At 40.0% G+C, this 21,122-nt stretch overlaps 1 protein-coding gene across 2 annotated transcripts in view; it reads right to left on the bottom strand.

The window, feature by feature from the left end:
* Window positions 1-21,122, bottom strand: part of NCAPD3 (non-SMC condensin II complex, subunit D3) — a 70,175-nt gene that overhangs the window by 21,648 nt on the left and 27,405 nt on the right. For both annotated transcript variants that reach the window (XM_011934718.1, XM_011934719.1), the window contains 9 exons: window positions 17,157-17,230; window positions 16,502-16,636; window positions 15,188-15,408; window positions 7,687-7,878; window positions 7,272-7,369; window positions 7,030-7,145; window positions 3,444-3,551; window positions 1,069-1,183; window positions 881-988 (listed from right to left, as the gene is read on the bottom strand). In XM_011934718.1, coding sequence (XP_011790108.1) covers window positions 881-988; window positions 1,069-1,183; window positions 3,444-3,551; window positions 7,030-7,145; window positions 7,272-7,369; window positions 7,687-7,878; window positions 15,188-15,408; window positions 16,502-16,636; window positions 17,157-17,230 — 1,167 coding nt within the window. The remainder of the gene's footprint in view (window positions 1-880; window positions 989-1,068; window positions 1,184-3,443; window positions 3,552-7,029; window positions 7,146-7,271; window positions 7,370-7,686; window positions 7,879-15,187; window positions 15,409-16,501; window positions 16,637-17,156; window positions 17,231-21,122) is intronic.

Raw genomic sequence — 21,122 nt, forward strand, 5'->3', positions numbered from 1 at the left:
TTCGCAGTTATCCACTTACCTCGAGAATGATCAGCAAAGCCTGAGAGATGAAACATTTTACTCCTGATTATACATATCCTCTACAGATGCTAAATAGCCCATGCTGAATTTGAAGTCTGAGCTAGGTAAATAGGAAAGAACGCACGTCCCCGTTCTTTCTTGTTCACACTTGAAAAGCCTGCTGAGTTTTGTTTGTAGGCTTCTTTTGTGCCTGGGAAATGTTTTGCAATTCTTACATATTTGAAAATTAATATTACAAAAAAATTAATAACTTATGTAGCATGAAATGTGCACTCACACTAAAGGGAAAAAAAAAATTCCCAGCATACAGGTCAGTGTTTTCAAGATTAAAAATAGTTTGAGTTCATGGAGAAATATGTAAATAGTCATCTACCCAGTTCTGGAAAGTATTAAAGAAACCATTTCCTTTTATGGAAAATTTATTTCTTCATTTCCAGAACTCAGTGCAGTGTCTGGCACAGTTCTTGATGAATAGACTTCGTGGTGCTGCATTATGAGTATAAAAAAATTGCAGGAGTATTAAAGTCAAGTGAAGGTATTGAAAAAAATTACAGAAACAGGGATAATTGTAATAAATTAACATAACCGTACCAAAAAGCAAAAGCTCCCTCTAGACCCTCTAGAGAGTACCCGAGTCTTACCGTCTCGGGGCGTTGTCAGCCTGAGGGCTCTCATGACCAGCACGTGGTTAGGCAGAGCTCAGCACTCAGATCAGAGTCACCTCTAGGAACCATATGGGCCGAGAGCAGACACAGACAGGCTCGGCAGCCCCTGACACACTCCCATGGCTGGGCTTACTTAAGACAACAGCTATACAGAGAACTTGATGTCAAGCCCTATTCTCCCACGTTTTTCTTACCTAAGGTAATGATAGCATGTGCTCTAATCACAGAGGGCATGACAGAACCTCTGACCTGGGAGGGTGGCTGAGATGCTGGGGCATCACTGCTGCCTTGAGATGATGGTACTGCAAGGAAGGGAGAGAAAGTCACTGACAGAACCTTGAACCGGCATGCATGGTACCGAGTATGATTTCAAATGCCTTACAATGGTCAGCATCAGCAGACGAAGCCAGGACGGACTGAATCAGAAGGAAGATGCGCTTCTCCACCCTGGCTGGACACAGCTGGGCTATATCCCCTAATGTAAAAATGTACTTCACCTACAAAGATAATTGGTTTTACAGTAAAAATAAGGCAAAAGAAAAGTGAACTCTAGCTAGATTAAGGACATGTCAATGGAGTATTTCCTTTATCCCCCAAATTTAAAACAGTGTTACTATTTTTTTGCTTCATAAAAATACCTGGCTACTGTAAAAACTTAAGTCACTATGTAATGAAACTTATCCAAAATTAGGGCAACCATATAATTTTATCACCTAAATCTAGACAAATCTGCAAGTAAAAGGGGGTGCTATTAATAATTATATTGTGAAAAATAGGTGTACACCAGGGTTATTTTGGGTAAACTGGGTTACAGAATCACCTATCTATAACCCTACCACCCAGAGACATCATTATTGCTTTTGTGTGTAACTTTTTCAAAGTATTTCTATAGTCACATGGCTTTATGTTTACTTTTCTTATACACTTACCAATTAGAGTATTTTGAAGTCTGCAATGATTACTTTGAATATTAGGCATCATTTCATGTCAATAGATATGACACATATCTTTAATGACTACATAAGTATGCCATTTTAAAACTAGGACCGTCATCATAACTTACTGCACTACTTCAGTATTAACGAACACTGACGCTGCTGTTTCGCTTTGCTGACGTTTCGATCTGCTCTGGTGAACACCTGTGTATCCTTAGACACTGTTCTCCTTCCTCAGAAGTAAAATCCAGGGTAAAGAGTGTGTTACGCTATTTCACATTCTGAAACATATTTTCCTCAGAAGTAAAATGCAGGGTGAAGAGTGTGTTACGCTATTTCACATTCTGAAACATATTTTCCTCAGAAGTAAAATCCAGGGTAGAGAGTGTGTTACGCTATTTCCCATTCTGAAACATATTTTCAAGTTGCCCTCCAGATTATTTTTCCATGTAGACCCCATTCAAAACCTACTCCCGGCTGCCATGCTGTTTATTCATAACATTCAGTTTAACAACTAAGTAACACTGTTCTCTTTTAATTTATGCCCCAAATGGAAGGATGATGCTGAATAGTAAAATGTCAAATAAAAGCTTATACTAGGGTAGGAAAGCCAATGACAAAGTGTATGAGTTTAAAAGAATCTTGAAATACCGTTATCTCTTCATTAAAAAATATTTAAATTCTATTTAAAGACGAAAGAACGAAACTATGTATATAGGGCAAAACCTCTTCATATATATTTTGACTGAAGAGTAGATTTTGATGACATGGTTAACAGCTGAAAAACATGTGGGGGAGGGGGGTGGGGACAGGACTCACTAACCATAGTAAGCATCTTTCTTAGTGTGGGCAGGAGTGAGAAGAGCAAGACCCTCCAGAAACCCTGGGCCAATCCTGTGCTACACTCCCTGGCCCTCTTATCTAAAGCATCCAGTTCCCATACTGAGGCCTTCTGTTACTGACCACGTGCACAGCAGTGCCTCAGGCGCAATGGTCTTCACTTTTAACAAATCTACACTTGGTCTGTGATCACTGGGAATTAGGAGAGCTAGGCTAACAAGCAGAAACTGAACACAGAAAAGATGTGCTCTACTAATTTAAATACATGAGAAAAACAGCCAGTTTTGGTTAAATGATGACCTGTACTGAATGGCATCAAAAAGCAGCTCATTATTTCCTTTACCGGACAGAGTCAGATGTTGGAACCAGAATTACTGCCATACATCTTGTCCCCAGTCAGCCACTGAAATCAGCCAACTGTCCCGTCCTGGCTCACAGGAATCTCTTGCACTGTTTACAGTTTCCAAAGCAGGGGTGCCATGGAAAACAATCTTGGGGCTCCAAGGTCATCTGTGTTTTGAATTGTCAAATCTTTATTTCAGTCATTACTTTGCAATTGCTCAGCACTATTCCCCAGTTCTACTGTCTGCTGTTCAAACTGCTCAGAAGACATGTTCAATTTTTTAAAAAGCAAACACACAAACCGTAAAGAGTATACTCACATTATTATTTCTTACCTTATATTTCTAAGCTTGACTATACCAACCTTACAACACACAGTGTTTTCCCTACTGAAATCAGGCTTCTCATAAGATTGAACTAGATGAAGTATATACCACTGAGTTTCCCCCCCGATAATAAGTATGTAAGAAACAAATGAATAGGTTATCAAAAAATATCTTCTAAAGAGAGAGAGTAAGCTCTAGGCTAAGACAGCCCTTTTGTTAAAAGCATTTAAAGTGTACATTACAAAGTCATCTTTAACAAAACCTCACTGTTAAAATGGAAGCATAAAGAATGTTTAGGAAAAGCAGTCACTTACCAACAGGTCTTCGTCCATATTCCCTGTTCCATTCTCCTTCAGAACGATGTTGGAGAGGCGGTGCTCACAGGTGGAGAGGACATCCCCACACACCTGCTTCAGCAATTCCTACGGCAAGTCAAAAGTCATCTCTGAAGGGCCCCGCCCATCTCCCAGATGACCCATGAAACACCATGTTCTCAGAAGAAACCGATCTTCAAATGGATAGGCTGTAGGGGTGCTTTCTATCCTTCCTCTTTCCCACAAGTTGTCCAAAACCACAATGACATGCATTCAGAAATCTAGCCATGAGTTCTGGCTCAGTGGAATTTATAAACAACAGTGTATATGTCATCTTTCTTTCTACATTTGCCCTATAAGAGCAAAAGGCCAAATATTTACAATGACCCCAAGCAGTAATTTATAAGAGATCTACAATAGTAGTGCTCCTCCAAAAATACAGAAATAAGTTGTAGTTTTGCTGGCATATACAGATGATGAACTAACTACTGTGATAAACATTTTTTAAAGACATAAAATAAAGAGTTGCTATTCTTCTGAAATTTATTCATTAGGGACAAGTTTTCCGTGTCTCTTACTGATTACAATAATTTCAAGGGGTCACCTCTAGTGCACACTGGACTGTTCCTCTGTGTGAAGGGAGAGAGAGCTCCCAACCACATTCTAGAATTCTTGGACCTCATTTTCTGTAGGAAACCATTCCAAAACACCTAGGTTGAGCTAAGTGCTTCATCCCCTGCTTCCATGTTACCCGATGCCGATTTTTACTTTTAGGAATGATTACCTTATGCTGAAATTACCTGCCGATGTGCATACACCCACCCTACCCCTCTGCAGTGCCTTAGGAAGGGACCTGTGTTAACCATTATTCACTGCCTAGCAGTCCACAGCCTGGCACTATGAGCAATGCTTTTAGCCTGACTTGCCCTAATGTGTCTTGAAACTATTGCCTTTATTACTTTTTAAATAACTATTACACTTAAAATATTAACAGATTGCACAACCTGGACCACAACATTGGCCCACAGAGTTTCTGCAATTCTTATGCTTGATCCCGATGAGGCCAGAACCTGGGTAGTACGACTAGTAAGTTTCGGTCTCACAGAATCTGGGAAAGCCGACAAGACCACCCAATCCTGGCATTCTCTCCACATGGCAGCTTGTTCCAAGTTCTCGTCCAGCTTCTCCTGAATACCTCTAATAACAAGGGACATGCTCTGGGACAAGCCCTCCATTTTAGGCAGACCTCAGTAAGTTTTCTCTTCAGTCACCAAAATTTATAATTCCCATTCATTGGTCCAGATAGGTTGTCTGGGAATACCAAATAAATCCAATTCTTTTATGTGAAAGTCCTTCATAAATTTGAATTTAGCTAGGCAGCCTCCCGTCCCCAACCCCTCCCTTCTCCATGCTAAAGACTCCAGGCCTTCTGCAGTCCTTACACAACGTGCTTTGTGATGCCCTCATTTAGCTGCTCTCCTCCAGTTATATTCAATTTCATCAACACTCCTCTGTAAATCTGTCACTGACACTGAATTACAGAATGTGTCCACTTAGATTTAGCCAGGACACAGGACCACTGCTCCTCTTGTTCTAGACACTATTTCTACTGATACAGTCCAAGATCTCATCAATTTTTTAGTGACAGCCACAAAACACGTAACAAAAATGCCCAAAGACAACAGTCCTTTCATATATCCTGCTGCTGAGCTGTATCTTTGGGTAATCTGTTGCTCTCAGTAAAATAAATGATATTCACTTACAGAGAAAAGAAAAGGAGAAGTGTGTTTAGAGGAAACAAGTGGGTCACACGGATTGAAAATATCCTAACATTCCAGAAAATCTCAGGGCCTTGCTCCTCTGTCAACCACCAAGTGAGGCTGTGTCGGCGGCAGTGGTTGCTAACGCAGCAGTAACCCCACCTGTTTCCAGCTCTCAGTGTCTAACCTGAAGACAGTTCCTTGCCTTCCTCATAGGTTCTCATGACAATGTAACCACCGTCCTAATGGCCCTGGGCCAGCAGCAAGCGGCAGATGACTTCCTAGGCCCTGACTGCGCGCTGTACACATGATTCTTTTTCCAACCAGTGCTGGTGAAAAGAAAATTAGGAAAAAGTCAGAGGCCTTAGTTCTAGTCCCAGCTCTGCCGGTAGTAAGTTGTGTACCACTGAGCCTGGAAGACTTGCAGTTTCATAATCTGTTACGTAAATTCCTCCCTGATCACTCTTTCCTCAGTCTTACCATGCCTGTAATCCTAGCACTTTGGGAGGCTGAAGCAGGCGATCACTTGAGATCAGGAGTTTGAGACCAGTCTGGCCAGCATGGTAAAACCCTGTCTCTACTAAAAATACAAAAATTAGCTGGGCCTGATGGCATCTGCCTGTAATCCCAGCTACTCAGGAGGCTGAGGCACAAGACTTGCTCGAACCCAGGAGGCGGAGGTTGTGGTGAGCTGAGATTGCGCCACTGTACTCCAGCCTGGGGGACAGAGCAAGACTCCATCTCAAAAATAAAAATAAAAGTTTTTCATATAATTTCTTGGGTCTTGAGAAAAAGGGTTAGAAAAATCAGATAATGCAAGTATCCCTTTCACCAATAAAAGAGCCTAAAGATAGATACCAGAAAAACACCAGACATCATTTCATAAGAAATAGGTCAACAGTCTTAAATCCCAAGCAAAAAAGTTACACTCATTGTCTTAACTGATCTGTCAGAAGTAGAAAATGTAACATCTTAAGGAAGGGTTTTCTCTTATGAACTTGGTCAAGAAAAGGAAGCATAAGGAAGGTAGTTGGGGAGATCAGCTGAAGCCATCACCTTCTTTTATTCTGGAAAACTTAAAATATATTCTAGCAATTATTTAATTTTTGTTTTCTGTAGCCATTATTAATAACCCCAGCTCTAAATTTTTTCATTAGGATTGGTACTAAGAGTGTATCTCCTGATAAAAACAGAATAAATATATGGTAATAAAATGACTTCTTCAGAGTTACTGGTATGCATACCTTTTAAGGAGTCAAAGTAACTCTCTGCCTCATATAAATCGCTGATTTGGATTTGTGTTTATGCATATATAAAAACATTAGCTGCGGGCTGTAGGCAACTTTGGGGACATGATACCAACAAGAGATATTTGAGTAGTGTAACCTCATAGTAACAGGACAGGCATGCCCAAGATTATGATTTATCAAAAGGTCAGAAAACTGTTCTGGAGGGAACTTCCCGCTTAAGTGGAAAACTGCCTATAAACGTTCTTGGAATGAGAGTGGAAGTCAAGGAGAAAGATAACCTTGCAGAATTCTCACCAGGAAATGACAGACAATCAACAGGAGTGCCTACCTAAAGACCCTTGTCCCTGCGATCAAGGTGGTGACATCTAAGGGAGCCATTTCTCTTCAGCAGCTAAATCTTCTTGGGGAATGTCAATTGCCAGTTATGTAAACCTTGCCTTGTCGCAGCAATAGCTGCTGGGGACATCCTTACGTGTCCTCTTATTTATAGAACATGCTCCTCAAACTTCAAAACACATACAGTAACACCCTAAGCACAAACAAGTCAGAAACGTATCAGGGAAAGTCTGGCCATACCTGCTCCTCTGCTGGTGTCTCTGCAGATGCTCTACAAAGCCTCTGCAAAGCGTCAACAGCTGAACTGATCACCTCTAGAGACCACTGAAATCCATTCAGCTTACGCTTGACAGCATCTGTGAAGGAAGTCAAAACCCCTGAAGTTCAACTGCTTAAATATACTCAGGTACACACACACACACACACACACCTGAAATGAACAGCAACGCATTTTCAAGTAAGACTCTCCAGCAGACACTCACCAGTCACTTTGTCCCGGGTGCTCTTAGGAAGATGCTTTGCAATATGCCCAATCACACACAGAATATGTCCTAAGGTGTTTGAATTGGGATTCTGCTGACTAGAGAAAGGGCAGGAGAAATATCAAGGGAGAAGCAAGTTAAACACTGCTGCCAACAAAGGCCTTTCTTCTGGATTATCAACACTGGAGGAAGCAGGATAGGTAGCATGGCTTAGGAGTCAAGCGGTGGGAACATCAAGGCACTTACTGTACTTGGACAAAGGGGAAATGGGTTAAACATGGTTCTTACTTTTGCACGCTTGTTTTTACACCAGGTTTCAAACAGAAGGTCTGTATATGAATAGCTATGAAAAAGGCCTTGGGCTTTGTTTCTGAGCTCTTCAGTGTCATTAGTGGCCAAATCAGAAGATACAAACCTGCTGATTTTCTCCCAGGACTGTATTACTCTGCTGTAGTCCAGCCTGGGTGAGGAGCCAGCAATCTTGGAAAGCAGCATCCAGGCAGGTGCCGAATGTTCCGTGCCAGTGTGAGATATTATATTGTTCATAAAAGTGGATGAGAATTTTTCTTTCTTGGACCAGATATGAAAAGCCTTATTTAAATATCGGCTAAAAAAAAAGGATAGAAAAGCAGAATTGCAACTGTAAATATACAAAACAATTCAGATCAGCGCCTCACTGAAAGGGTATCAACTTCTGCTGCTCCAGGACTCATGTGGCACATGAAACTTTCACAGACTTTCCTAATTAGTGGTATGTCTGATACCAAACTAGGTATCTTTTAAATTTTTATTATTCTATAATCAGTTATATTCATTTTTCCCCTCATAAAATATTTCTTAAAGCAAAGAATAAAATTTCACAATTCATTTGAGACTCTTCTCCTCTCCTCCAAAATTTCTACATAACTGCATGGGGTCAGTTACAGATATATTCAGAGCTCATACAGTTATAGTGACAAAAATTAGTAACACTGTCCTTTTTTCAGTGGAAGGATTGTAAATGACAACCTAACAATTAAATATGATGATGTTAAATGAGCTAAAATATGCAATAATTTAATACCACTCAGAAATAGATATTTCAAACAGTACTTCTGATGTACTAAACTGTTTGTGTTATACTACTGTTTTTTGAAACAGGGTCACACTCCGTCACCCAAGCTGGATCACAGTAGTATGATCACAGCTCTCTGCGTAGCTTCCACCTCCTGGGTTCAATCAATCCTCTTCCCTCAGCCTCCAGAGTAGCTGAGACTACAGGCATGGTCATCATACCTGGCTAATCTTTTTCCCTCTTTCTTTCTTCTCTTTCTCTCTTTCTTTTCTCTCTATCTCTCTTTCTTTCGAGACAGGGTCTCGCTATGTTGCCTAGACTGGTCTTGAACTTCTGGGCTCAAGCCATCCTCCTGTCTTGGCCTTCCAAAGTACTGAGATTATAGTTGTGAGCCACTGTGCCTGGCCATCACTGTTGTTTTAGAACTCTCTCTTATTTTACTTCTTCCCATGTCACTGAATGGGATCATATGACTCATGAGACAATGCCATATTATATATTTAAATGAAGAGAAAAATACACTTCTTCCCTTGATTAATTTTTCTTAAGACTTCTGTGAAAACACATACACATACATACACACACGCAAGCACTGGGAATTCCTCATTAAATTGTTTTTAAAAGGGAAATTCTCAGAGCATACAGAACAAGGTAACTACAACAAAATAAACACATCTATATACCATAATAAGCATATGCATATAAATGAAGTTTTGTTAATATACCAGCTATTAAAAATCCATCCACAGATGTCGAATCTTACTACAGTTAGCTTACAACATGATTTATGTCTGACTTATGTCCAAATACATTTTTTAAAATTTATTTTAAAATTTATTTTAAAATAATAATATAAAATATTAAGTAATGTTCATTATATGTAGCCAACAGAATGAGGAAAAAATTCTCTGAACTTGCAGAGTTCAGAAAACTTGCAGAAATCTTAAACTTGGCTCCTCTTTGACAACTCCCAGCCCTCCACTCCCACCCAGCGTCCCAGCCCAGCTGAGGGCCACAGCCATTCCCCACCTGGGCAGACTGTGACCCAACACACTAACCTCTAATCTTAGTACCAAAACCAACGGCCATGCTTCAGGCCCATCTCCATGGCCTCCACCAGAGGTTACTGGCTAACTCCTTTTGCGCTGAGACTGTGGTCCACCAGCTGGATCTCTTTTCATCTCCTTTAACTAATTCCTGTCTTCTAATAACTAATTGCTGATTTGAAAAGCTCTATTCTTAGTCCTCTTATCTCCAACCTAACTCTGGGTGACCTCATGCATTACCAAGAGCTCCCAACTGCGATGTGATAAAGCATTCCAAGTCGAAGCTGGGCTTCCATCTCCAGCACTCCCTCCGTCCTCGACCTGCCTGACCTCTGCTCTCCACACCTATTGATCTAGGCATTTTCCTGAGATTTGGTAGAGCCTTCTGGCCTGAGCTTTCACACAACTATGTTCTTCCTGACAACCCTCACTATTCTGGCTGCTTAATTTCTACACATTCGCAAATATTCTGCCCATGCCACTACTTCTGGGAAGCCAGCCTAAGCTAGAAGAAGAAAGGAGGAGGACAGGAAGAGGAAAAAGAGGAAGAAATAATCACCAAAATGCCATGTGCCCTTCCTCTGTTCTCCTGTAGCTCCCTTTCCAGTAAAATTGTGACTTGCTTTTGTCTATTTCACCAGACCAACTGGAGCAGAGGAAGTGCACTGAACTATTCTGTGAATCTCCAGCACTTAGAACCAGTCCTGGAAAATGAAGTCCTCAAAATATGTTTGTTCAATTGAATCAACTATTTCCTCTTCCAATTCCTCCAAACCTCAGGCTCAGCTTTCATCACCTCTATTGCTCCCTCCTATAGGGCCTTTACAGAGGTGATGAAGTTAAAATGTGGCTGTTAGGGTGGGCCCTAACCCAAGTTCAACGTGAGAGAAGAAGCCAGCTTCCTGGATCAAGTGGGGACTTGGAGAACTTTTCGGTCTAGCTAGAGGATTGGAAACGTACCACTCTGTGTCTAGCTAAAGGATTGTAAATGCACCAGTCAACACTCTGTAAAAATGTACCAATCAGCACTCTGTCTAGCTAAAGGATTATAAATGCACCAATCAGCACTCTGTAAAAACACACCAATCAGCACTCTGTCTAGCTAAAGGATTGTAAACGCACCAATCAGCACTCTGTAAAAACGTACCGATCAGCACGCTGTGTCTAGCTAAAGGATTGTAAATGCACCAATCAGCACTCTGTAAAAATGCACCAATCAGCGCTCTGTGTCTAGCTAAAGGATTGTAAATGCACCAATCAGCACTCTGTAAAAACGCATCAATCAGCACTCTGTGTTTAGCTAAAGTATTGTAAACGCACCAATCAGCATGCTGTGTCTAGCTAAAGAATTGTAAATGCACCAGTCAGCACTCTGTAAAATGGACCAATCAGCGCTCTGTAAAATGGACCAATCAGCAGGACATAGGCGGGGCCAAATGAGGGAATAAAAGGTGGCCACCCGAGCCAGCAGCAGCAACCTGCTTGGGTCACCTTCCATGCTGTGGAAGCTTGGTTCTTCCGCTCTTCACAATAAATCTTGCTGCTGCTCACTCTTTGGGTCTGTACTGCCTTTATTAGCTGTAACACTCAACGCGAGGGTATGCGGCTCCATTCCTGAAGTTAGTGAGATCACAAACCCACCAGGAGGAACAAACAACTCTGGACGTGCCACCTTTAAGAGCTGTAACACTCACTGCGAAGGTCTGCGGCCTCACTCCTGAAGTCAGCGAGACTACGAACCCACCAAAAGGAAGAAACTCCAGGCACATCTGAACATCTGAAGGAACAAACTCAGAACACACCATCTTTAAGAGCTGTAACACTCACCGCGAAGGTTCGCAGCTTTATTCTTGAAGTCAGCAAGACCAAGAACTCACCAAAAGGAATAAATTCCAGACACAAAGGGTGTCCTTGTAAGAAGAAATGCTGACACAGAATGAGACACCAGGGATGTGTGTGAGGACACAGCCAAGGAGAGAGGCCTCAGGAGAAATCCACTGTCCTGGCACCTTGATCTCAAATTTCTACCCTCCACAACTGTGAGAAAATAAATTTCTGTTATTCAAGCCACCTGCTCTGTGGTGTTTTGTTACGGTGGCCCTAGCAAATTAATACAAAGAGCTATATCAATTAAAACTTTAGACTAAAAAATGCCTATACAGAACTGTGCCCTTTAAAAAATACTAACACATTCTGAACAGTCTGTTTTTGAATGTATACTGAATAAGACATTTGTAGTTGTATCACCCATTTCATCATTAATATTATTTATTTGTATCTTTTTTCTTGTCATATCTTGGCAGAAGTTTAACTTTCCCATTAGGCTTTTCGAAGACTCAGTTTTTCTTTCCCAGTTTTTAAATTTCCAGTCTTAATTTTAGCATTTCTTTTCCTCAAGTTTATTCAATGACTTTTTGTAACTTCTTAAATTGAACCTTTAGCTCATCAGTTTTCAGTCCTTTCCTTTTCTAATACACATTTAACATTACATATTTCCTCCTAAGTACTCCATTAAATGCATTCTACCAGTTTTGGCACATATTGTTCCAAAAATCTTCCAATTCACTGGTCTTTGACCTTGGAGTTATTTAGAAGTATCTTTTTTAATTCTTCAAATACTCTTTTTTGAGGTTTTCCTCTACTACTTATTATATAATGCTCAGAGAACATTATCCTGTTAATATAGAATTGCTGATATTTAACACTGACTCTATGAAATAGTACATAATCAATTTTTATAAATGGTTCACATAAACTTAGAAATATGTGCTTCTGTTGGGCATGGGGTTTTATACGTATTCTTTAGGAACACATACCTCTTCCAGGTATAATTCCTTTATAAGTAACTTTCTTTACAACTGATGACATTTTCCTTAAATTCTATTTGACTCTATTTTAAATTCTGTTCTATCTGATACAGCCTTCTTTTTGCATTATTTTTCTAGTAACCTTTTTCTTACTTTCAGCATTTCTGGTAATTTTATTTTAGGTGTGGCTCTTATAAACAGTATGTAGTTGGATTTTGGTTTTTATATCCAAAGAGTTTGTCCACTAACTGTTAAATGTAAGTCGTTGACATTTATAGAGATTACTGACCTATTGGATTAATTCACCCCTTTATTTTATGATTTCAATATACCATGCTTTTTATTTCCTTCTCATTTTTTAACCTCGCTTCTGTTCTGCCTTTTCTTGCACTGAACTTTCTTCAGTGTTACTTCCCTTCTGCTGGCTCAGAAGTTACATATGACCATCCCTGGTTGTCTGCAGTGTTGACTTGAGTTTAATACTAATGAGCATCTCTAGTCTCCTATCCAATGCTAGAAATGCAAGTAAATGCACCCTCCAGCTCATCCTACATACTATTTTATATTTTAGCTTCACCTGGCTTTCAGTCATCCCAATTAGTCATTCTCATATCATTGTTGTTACTGATTTGTAATGGCTATGCTTAATTTAGATTTATCTATGTGTTTATCAATTTCTCAGCAACCTTTCCTTGTCATATGCCATTCCTCCCTTCTGAATTCAGTTTCCATCCTTCTGAGGTACATTCTTTTTGTTCTACTTTTTTGAGACAAGGTCTTGCTCTGTCACCCAGCCTGGAGTGCAGTGGTGCAATTACGGCTCACTGCAGCCTCCACCTCCTGGGCTGAAGGGATCCTCCCACCACAGCCTCCCAAGTGGCTGGGACTACAGGCATGCGCCACCACAAATGGCTATTTTTGTTTTTTTTGTAGAGACAAGGTCTCACCACATTGCCAGGGATGATCTCAAACTCCTGGCCTTAAGCAGTTCTCCCGCCTCAGCCTCCCAGAGTGCTGGGATTATAGCCTGGCCTGAAGTACATCCTTCATAGATGGCCCTTTAGTGGAAGGGTAGTGGCAATAAACACCCTTGGTTTTCCGCTAGTCTTCAGTATGGCTTTATTTTACCCTGTATCTGGCTGGGTGTAAGATTTAAACTTGATGTGAATTATGTGAATGAGTTTTGAAAATTTTTTTTGAGACTGTTTTTTTAAAATGTTTTTGAGACATTTAGAATTGTCGACTACTTGTTTTGCTTGAAATCCTCACTCCCTGTTTCCATTTGAATCATTTTCTCATAGTTGTTCCTCTACCTCTTCATACTTTTTAAGTCTTTTTGACATGGCTCTCTTCCACTGTTGAAGCCTTCAATGCACATCTTCTGCAAGGTTCCTCTTCTAAGCTTACATTTTTTCTTACTCATTTTATAATCTCCTTAAGCAGTTCCATCCACAACCTGATTCCAGGTTTCATAATGAGCCCATGTTTCTTTGTTTGTTTTAATGTCTCCTTAAAGACCTCTGAAATAAACAAATACCAAAAAGAAGACAAAATTTTAAGCAACACTAGAAAATAAGAAGAGTTGCCATGAAATCAGAAGTCGAGAGTAATTTCAGAAAATGTGCAGCACATGAGTTCTGGGCCACTCTTTTTCAAGTGTTAGGCAACTTGGGCAGAAGTGGCTATCACCTACAATGACAAACAGAGATTGCATGGTGGTTACACAGGTATACTTTCCTTGTGATATTTACTGACCTTATGGTTTGTGTACTTTTCAAGACATGCTATACTTCAATAAAAAATGTTTATAAAGAAAAATAAATTTTAAAACCTCCCAACAGCTTCTCAGGAGCTGTAGAAGGCCTCTCCTGCTTTTCTGCAAAGAATGACTACTACTTTTCATTAAGTTAACATGAATGAATACATTGAGCACGTATAAGGAGGTATCTCTAAGAAAAGTGAAAAAGCAGTAGACTCTATTATTGGCTAAATCTCTCCCTTCTAGAAATCTCAGCAAAGCATGGAGTAGATACAGGTTGAGTATCACTTACCTGAAATGCTTGGGACCAGAAGTGTTTTGGATTTTGGAATATTTGCAGATACTTAGTAAGATATCTTGGGCATGGGACCAAAGTCTCGTATACACATTATATGCACAGCCTGAAGGTGATTTTATTTTTCACTTGGGGGTGCTGAACAGGCTGTATGTTGTGAGCCTGCATTTTGACTGTGACCTATCTCATGAGGTCAGGTGTGAGATTTTCCACTTGTGGCATCATGCTAACATTGTTTGGATTTTAGATTTTTGGATTTCAGATGCTCAACCTGTACTGAGAAAACCTTTACTGAATGAACACACTTTTTCAGGCACAAAGTTGTAATACCTAAAGAGCTATGAAGAGATCCTGGAGTACAACGGCTGCCTCTTACAAATCAGGAAACTAAGGCTCAGAGAAAGTGATTTTTGCAAGGCTGTAGAATGGTATCTTTTGATACTAAATCTATTCTCTTTCTACTGTAAGATGATTCCTCCATCACAGGTCCTAACTCCTAAACACAATATTCACTGTACAGTGTATGTTCAATAAATGTTATCAAAGGGGAGAAAGTCTGCAGCGTTAGTTAAGTCAATTAATCCAATAAGGTGTTAAAAACAGTTTAACTTGCAGGAGCTAGGAAGTCATCCTTCATGATAACCAGCATTGGGGAAAGGTGATATTAATATGTATTTCCATCAGTGTTGTCTATTACATATTAAGATACCAATATGAAACCGGAAAGTGTCAGACGGATGCACAGGAAGTGACCAAAAAGGTGTCACAAACATACAGTCGATAAAAATATCTAAGAGATTTGAAGTAAGTCAAGGAAAAAGAGACCAATATTGAATTTTCACATATACTAAGTAATCTGGAAAGCTGATTTTTCAAGGACCAGTAGGAGAAATTTACTAATACAAAGTCTTACGGCCTTCGTCTACAGGGAACACAGGTCATACAGTTAACCTACCTCAGTTCCTGGCTTTCCGTGGTAAGGAGGGTAAGAAGTGCCCAGGCGAGGACCTGGCTGTCGTCCTCAGCGTGAAAATGGCTGTGATGCCGGATGTTCTGCAGCAGCAGCTGGTCCAGGCACTCCAGGGCCTTCTCCTGCACAGTGCTCTCACAGTCCATCACCACCGGGACCACGCCCCGCAGCCAGGCCGTCTGGATCTGCATGCATCTAGGCTGAGCCTTAGGAGTGAAAGATTATGACACAAGAAGGTCTAAACACAAGTCAGGGAAGTTGTGATCAACATTTTGACATGTTAAAAATAATCATACATTCAACTGCAAATAGACCACCAAGTGAAAAAAAAAAAATCAAAAAATATACAAAAGCAAAGTCAGCTTAATGTAAATCAGTGCAAACCAAAATTTTAAACTCATACATTAAAGTCACTATTTTACTAGTAGAAGTAAATCAGTACTTTTTTGGTCATTAAAAATCAAGAGCAAATAATAAATATCCCAAAGAGCAATTAGAACAGATGCTGACAGAAAAAGTCAAAATATGCGTTGCTTAATGCCTTCTATCATGAAATAAAGAAATAAACATGCTTTTAAAATTCAACTAAAATGCTACCTAGCTGACAAGAGTAAATTAAATATAGTACTTGTGAGTCTGCTCTTCTGGCAATACCATCTATCTATGCCCTAATTGACCAAATTTAGTCTAGGCCTCCAGCTTAACCAAATCAACTTAAAATTTTATTTTTCTGTGTGAGATTTAAAGTGAAGAAAAGGGTCGGGTGCAGTCACTCACGCCTGTAATCCCAGCACTCTGAGAGGCCAAGTCAGGCGGGTCACCTGAGGTCAGGAGTTCGAGACCAGTCTGGCCAACAGTGAAACCCTGTCTCTACTGAAAATACAAAATACAAAAATTAGCCAGGCATGACAGCACCTGCCTGTAGTCCCAGCTATTCAGGAGGCTGAGGCAGGAGTGCTGCTTGAACCCGAGAGGCGGAGGTTGCAGTGAGCCAAGATTGCGCCACTGCACTCCAGCCTGAGAAACAGAGGACTCTGCCTCAAAAAAAAAAAAAAAAAACAAAGTGAAGAAAGGGCTAACAATTGGCATTCGCTAGCATTAGTTCCTAATTATATTTAATAGGAAGCACAGTCTATCATACATAATTCAAGGATACCTCCTCCCTCATGTTGTACAATTCTATACTGGACTTAAGAGTTTTTAAAAGTCAACTTAACATTTAGCAGCAGGTAATTATTGCGTGGAATTACTTTTAATGTAAAATACCGTGCATTACACATCTAATGTCCTGCCTCTCACCATAAGGAGTTCAGTAAGAGACTGGAGGGCCTGCTTCCGGACAGACACCGCAGGGTCCCGACACTGGTCCTGCAGAATCAACAGGTCTTCCTTCATGCCTGAGACATCACAGTGTTTCAAAATACTCACTAATACCTAGAAGGCATATATGCAACACAAAGTGATGACTGCATAGAATCAACTCAGAAAGATAAACTGTTAACAAAGGAACACTTCCTTTAAGTTTGTGGTTCTTAACATTTTGGGGTCATGGATCCAACCTTCCTCCTCACAACATCCCATTTTTCAGAATCCAATTTGCTAAGGCCTCTCTCAAAGAAAAACAAATTTTATATAAACAAATATTTACAAACAATTTTATGAACCTATTAAAATCCACCCATGGTCCCTAGGTTAAGAATTCCTATTCTAAACAAATTAAGGATATAAATTTGTGGTTCTTAAAAAAATCAGAAACCCTGTAGGAAAGCTTAAAAATAAATAATCTTCCAGTTCATCTATGATTCACGTATAACACAGATCAGGGTCAACTAACAGTTCAGTGAAAAGCAAATTAAATAATGAATATGGTCCAGGAGTTTAAAAAATATCCCTTTGCATTTCCAAGTTTTTAGTGCTTAAAAAAAAAAAAAAAATGTGCAGAGAAAACTCGCACCTGCAGTGCAGACTTCCTAACGTTGGTCTTCTCATCCCTGATCCTTTTTCTCAGCATTGCCATGACACATCTTTCTGTAGAGGGAATACCAAAGGGTCATCACAGCCGGAGAAAAGTCATACAGCAGCTAACATTTCACCACACAATACTCAGAAAATACACTCCTCTTAAAGACTCACTAGCTTGTTTTAAATCTTAAGAAATTAGAGTGTGGAACAAGAAGAAAATGTGGATAATTAGGTATTCACTGTAATGCATATAAACTTTGGAATATTAAAAATTTGGTTTTAAGTCTTGGCCCCTACCTCTAAAATTCTGAATTTATCTCTTCCATTTTGTTTAGCTACAAATAGGAGTTTCTAACCCTTGGGATTATTTTAAAGATTTGATGAGGTAATATATAACAGCAGCTTTAAAATGTTTCACTTGAAGGCATTTTTTTATAAGAGACGGGGGTCTCATTCTGTCGCCCAGGGTGGTGTGCAGTGGTACAATCAGAGCTCACTGCAATCTCAAACTCCTGGGCTCAAGTAATCCTCTCTCCTCAGCCTCCCAAGTAGCTAGGACTACAGGCATGAGCCACCATACTAGACTAATGGTTTTTTTTAAATTTTTTGTGGAGACAGGATTGTGCTGTGTTGATCAGGCTGGTCTCGAACTCTTAGCCTCAAGTGATCCTCCCACCTCAGCCTCCCAAAGCAGTGAAATTATAGGAGTGAGCTACCATGCCCAGCCTTGAGGTTTCTTTATATTCTTAAAAATTACTGAGAACCCTAAAGAGATTATATCTTTTAATACGAATCAGCAATTTAAACTGAGAATTGTAAAAATATTTACTAATTCATTTTAAAATAGCAAGACATGTTACTGTTAGTACTTTTTCATAAAAAATAACTATATTTTCCAAGACAAATAAACAAAAAATAGTGAAAATGCTGGATGTGGTGGAATGTGTCTATAACCCCAGCTACTGGGAAGACTGAGATCAGAGGATCACCTGAGCCCAGGAGTTCGAGTCCAGCCTAGGCAACACAGCAAGACCCCATTTAAAAAAAAGAATGGCATTGCTTTAGAGTATTGCAAACTTCAAAATGTCTGGCTTAATATAAGCTACCTACCTTATCTCTCATCTGGCTTATAATTAACAGGATTCTCATCTCTGTTTCTACCTGCAATCTGTTGCAATTTGATAAGTCATGGGACCACTGGAAAACTCTAATATACGTTCGTGAGAAAATCAGAGTGTGGAAGGCAAATGAACACTGCATTCATTTTCACTTCAAGGACCCCTGAGGGTTCCCAAAACACACTTTGGGAACTGCTTATATGTAAGAAGGCAGCTTAAAAAAAAAAGATGGAAAACAATAGAGAAAAATCAATGACACTAAAAGTAGTTCCTTGATAAGATTCACAAAACTAATACACCTTTAGCTAGACTGGCGAAGAAAATAAGAAAGAAAATTGAAATTGCTAAAATCAAGAAAGGAGGGACATTAAATTAGCCTTATATACATAAAAAGGATTACAAAGGAATACTATGAACAATTTCATGCCAACAAATTAAGTAGCCTACATAAAATAAACAAATTTCTAGAAAGGCACAAACTATAGAAACTGACTCAAACAGAAATAGAAAATCTGAATATACCTGTAACAAGTAAAGAAACTAAATTAGTGGCAGGGCGCAGTGGCTCATGCCTGTAATGCCAGAACTTTGGGAGGCCAAGGTGGGTGGATCACCTGAGGTCAGGAGTTCAAGACCAGCTTGACCAACATGGTGAAACCTCATCTCTACAAAAAATACAAAAAAATTTGCTGGGCGTGGGGGCGGGTGCCTGTAATACCAGCTACTCGGGAGGCTGAGGCAGGAGATGTGCTTGAGCTAGGAGGTTGAGGTTGCAGTGAGCCAAGACTGCCATTGCACTCCAGCCTGGACAAGGGCGAAACTCTGTCTCAAAAAAAAAAAAGAAAGAAAGAAAAAGAAAAAAAAAAGAAACTAAATTAGTAATCAAAAAAACTTTACACATACACACATACCCCTAATGATCAGACACTTTTACTGGAGAATTCTAACAAACGTTAAAGCAAAAATGAACAACAATCCTTCGTGAACTCTTTCAAAAAACAGAAAAGAATACACTTCCCAGCTCATCTTAGGCTATTACTGCCCTGACAGCAAAACCAAAACATCTCAAGAAAACAACTGATAATGTTTGAATATTTGCCCCGCCCAAAACTCATGCTGAATTGTAACATCCACTGCTGGAGGTGGGGCCTGGTAGCGGGTGTTTGGACCACTGGGGCAGATCCCTCACAGCTTGGTGCTGTCTTCATGACAGCAATACTGAGTGAGTTCTTGTGAGATCTGGTCATTTAAAAGTGTGTGGCACCTTTCCCCTGACTCTCCCTCTTTCTCCTGCTCCCGCCATGTGAAACGCCTGTTCCCTTTTGGCCTTCTGCCATGATTCTAAGCTTCCTAAGGCCTCCCCAGAAACAAATGCCAGTGCTATACTTCCTGTACAGCCTGCAGAACCATGAGGCAATTAAATCTCTTTTCTGATACATTACCCAGTCTCACATTTTTTTTTTTTTTTTTTGAGAGAGTCTCACTCTGCTGCCCAGGCTGGAGTGCAGTGTGGCACAATATTGGCTCACTGCAACCTCTACCTCTCGGGTTCAAGTGATTCTCCTATCTCAGTCTCCTAAGTAGCTGGGATTATAGGCACCTGCCACCATACCCAGCTAATTTTTGTATTTTTAGAAGAGATGGGGTTTCACCATGTTGGCCGGTCTGGTCTTGAACTCCTGACCTCAAGTAATCCACCCACCTTGGCCTCCCAAAGTGCTGGGATTACAAGCATGAGCCACCACGCCTGGCCACGTATTTCTTTATTGTAGTGCAAGAACGGCTTAATACAACAGACCAATATTCCTTATGAATATGATACCAAAATTCTCAACAAAATACCAGCAAACCAAATCCAGCAAGATACAACCATGCTTGGGATTTATCCCAGGAATGAAATGTCGTCAACCTATGAAAATATCAATTAATGTAAATTACACCATGGTAACAGAACAAAGAAAACCACACAATCATCTCAAAATAGATGCAGAGAAGGTATTTGCAAATTCCAACACCTTTCCATGATAAAAACTCAGCAAGCTTGAAATAGAAGAAAACTTCCTCATGTTGAGGAAAGTCATCCTAAAAAACTCACATCGTACTCAGCGGTGAAGACCGAAAGCTTTCCCCCTAAGTAAAGAAAAAAGACAAGGAAGTCTACTCTTTGACTTCTTTTCAACATCATACCACAGGCTGTAAAACAAAAATACAGTTCTAAGGCTCTCCAACCATCTGAATGGTCTTCCTCCTCCGTCAGGGCACTCTAAAATGTAACCTGAAGACTGGCTCAGGCCATGACGGGAAGTAGGGGTGAGACAAGCCTCATTATACCTTCCAGCATTAACTTCAACACAGACTTTAAGTCTGGTAAGAAACATTTACAATCTATTCTCTCTGAAGCCTACTATCTGAAGGCTTCCTCTGCAGTAATGAACTGTAGTCTCCATCATCCTTTATCTTAACCCAGATAGTCCTTCCTATTGGCCCCAGTTCTTTAGATAAACTCAACCAATTTTCAACAAGAAAAATTTTAAACCTACCTATAAGCTGGAACCTTCCCCACCTTTTCCTGTCTTTTGGGACCAAACCAATCTACCTATTAAATGTATTTGATTGATGCCTGATGCCTCCCTAAAATGTCTAAAACCAAGTTGCACCCCAACCGCCTTGGGCACACATTCTCAGGATCTCCTGAGGGCTGGGTCTCACGGTCCATGGTCACTCACATTTGGCTTAGAATAAATGTCTTCAAATATTTTACAGAGCTTGACTCTTTTTGTCAACAAATGGGTAAGAAAAAGAAATGAAAGATATCCAGATTGGAAAGGAAGAAGTAGAAC

Source organism: Colobus angolensis, unplaced genomic scaffold (genome assembly GCF_000951035.1).
Source record: "Colobus angolensis palliatus isolate OR3802 unplaced genomic scaffold, Cang.pa_1.0 Scaffold137, whole genome shotgun sequence".
Classification (NCBI taxonomy): Eukaryota; Metazoa; Chordata; class Mammalia; order Primates; family Cercopithecidae; genus Colobus; species Colobus angolensis.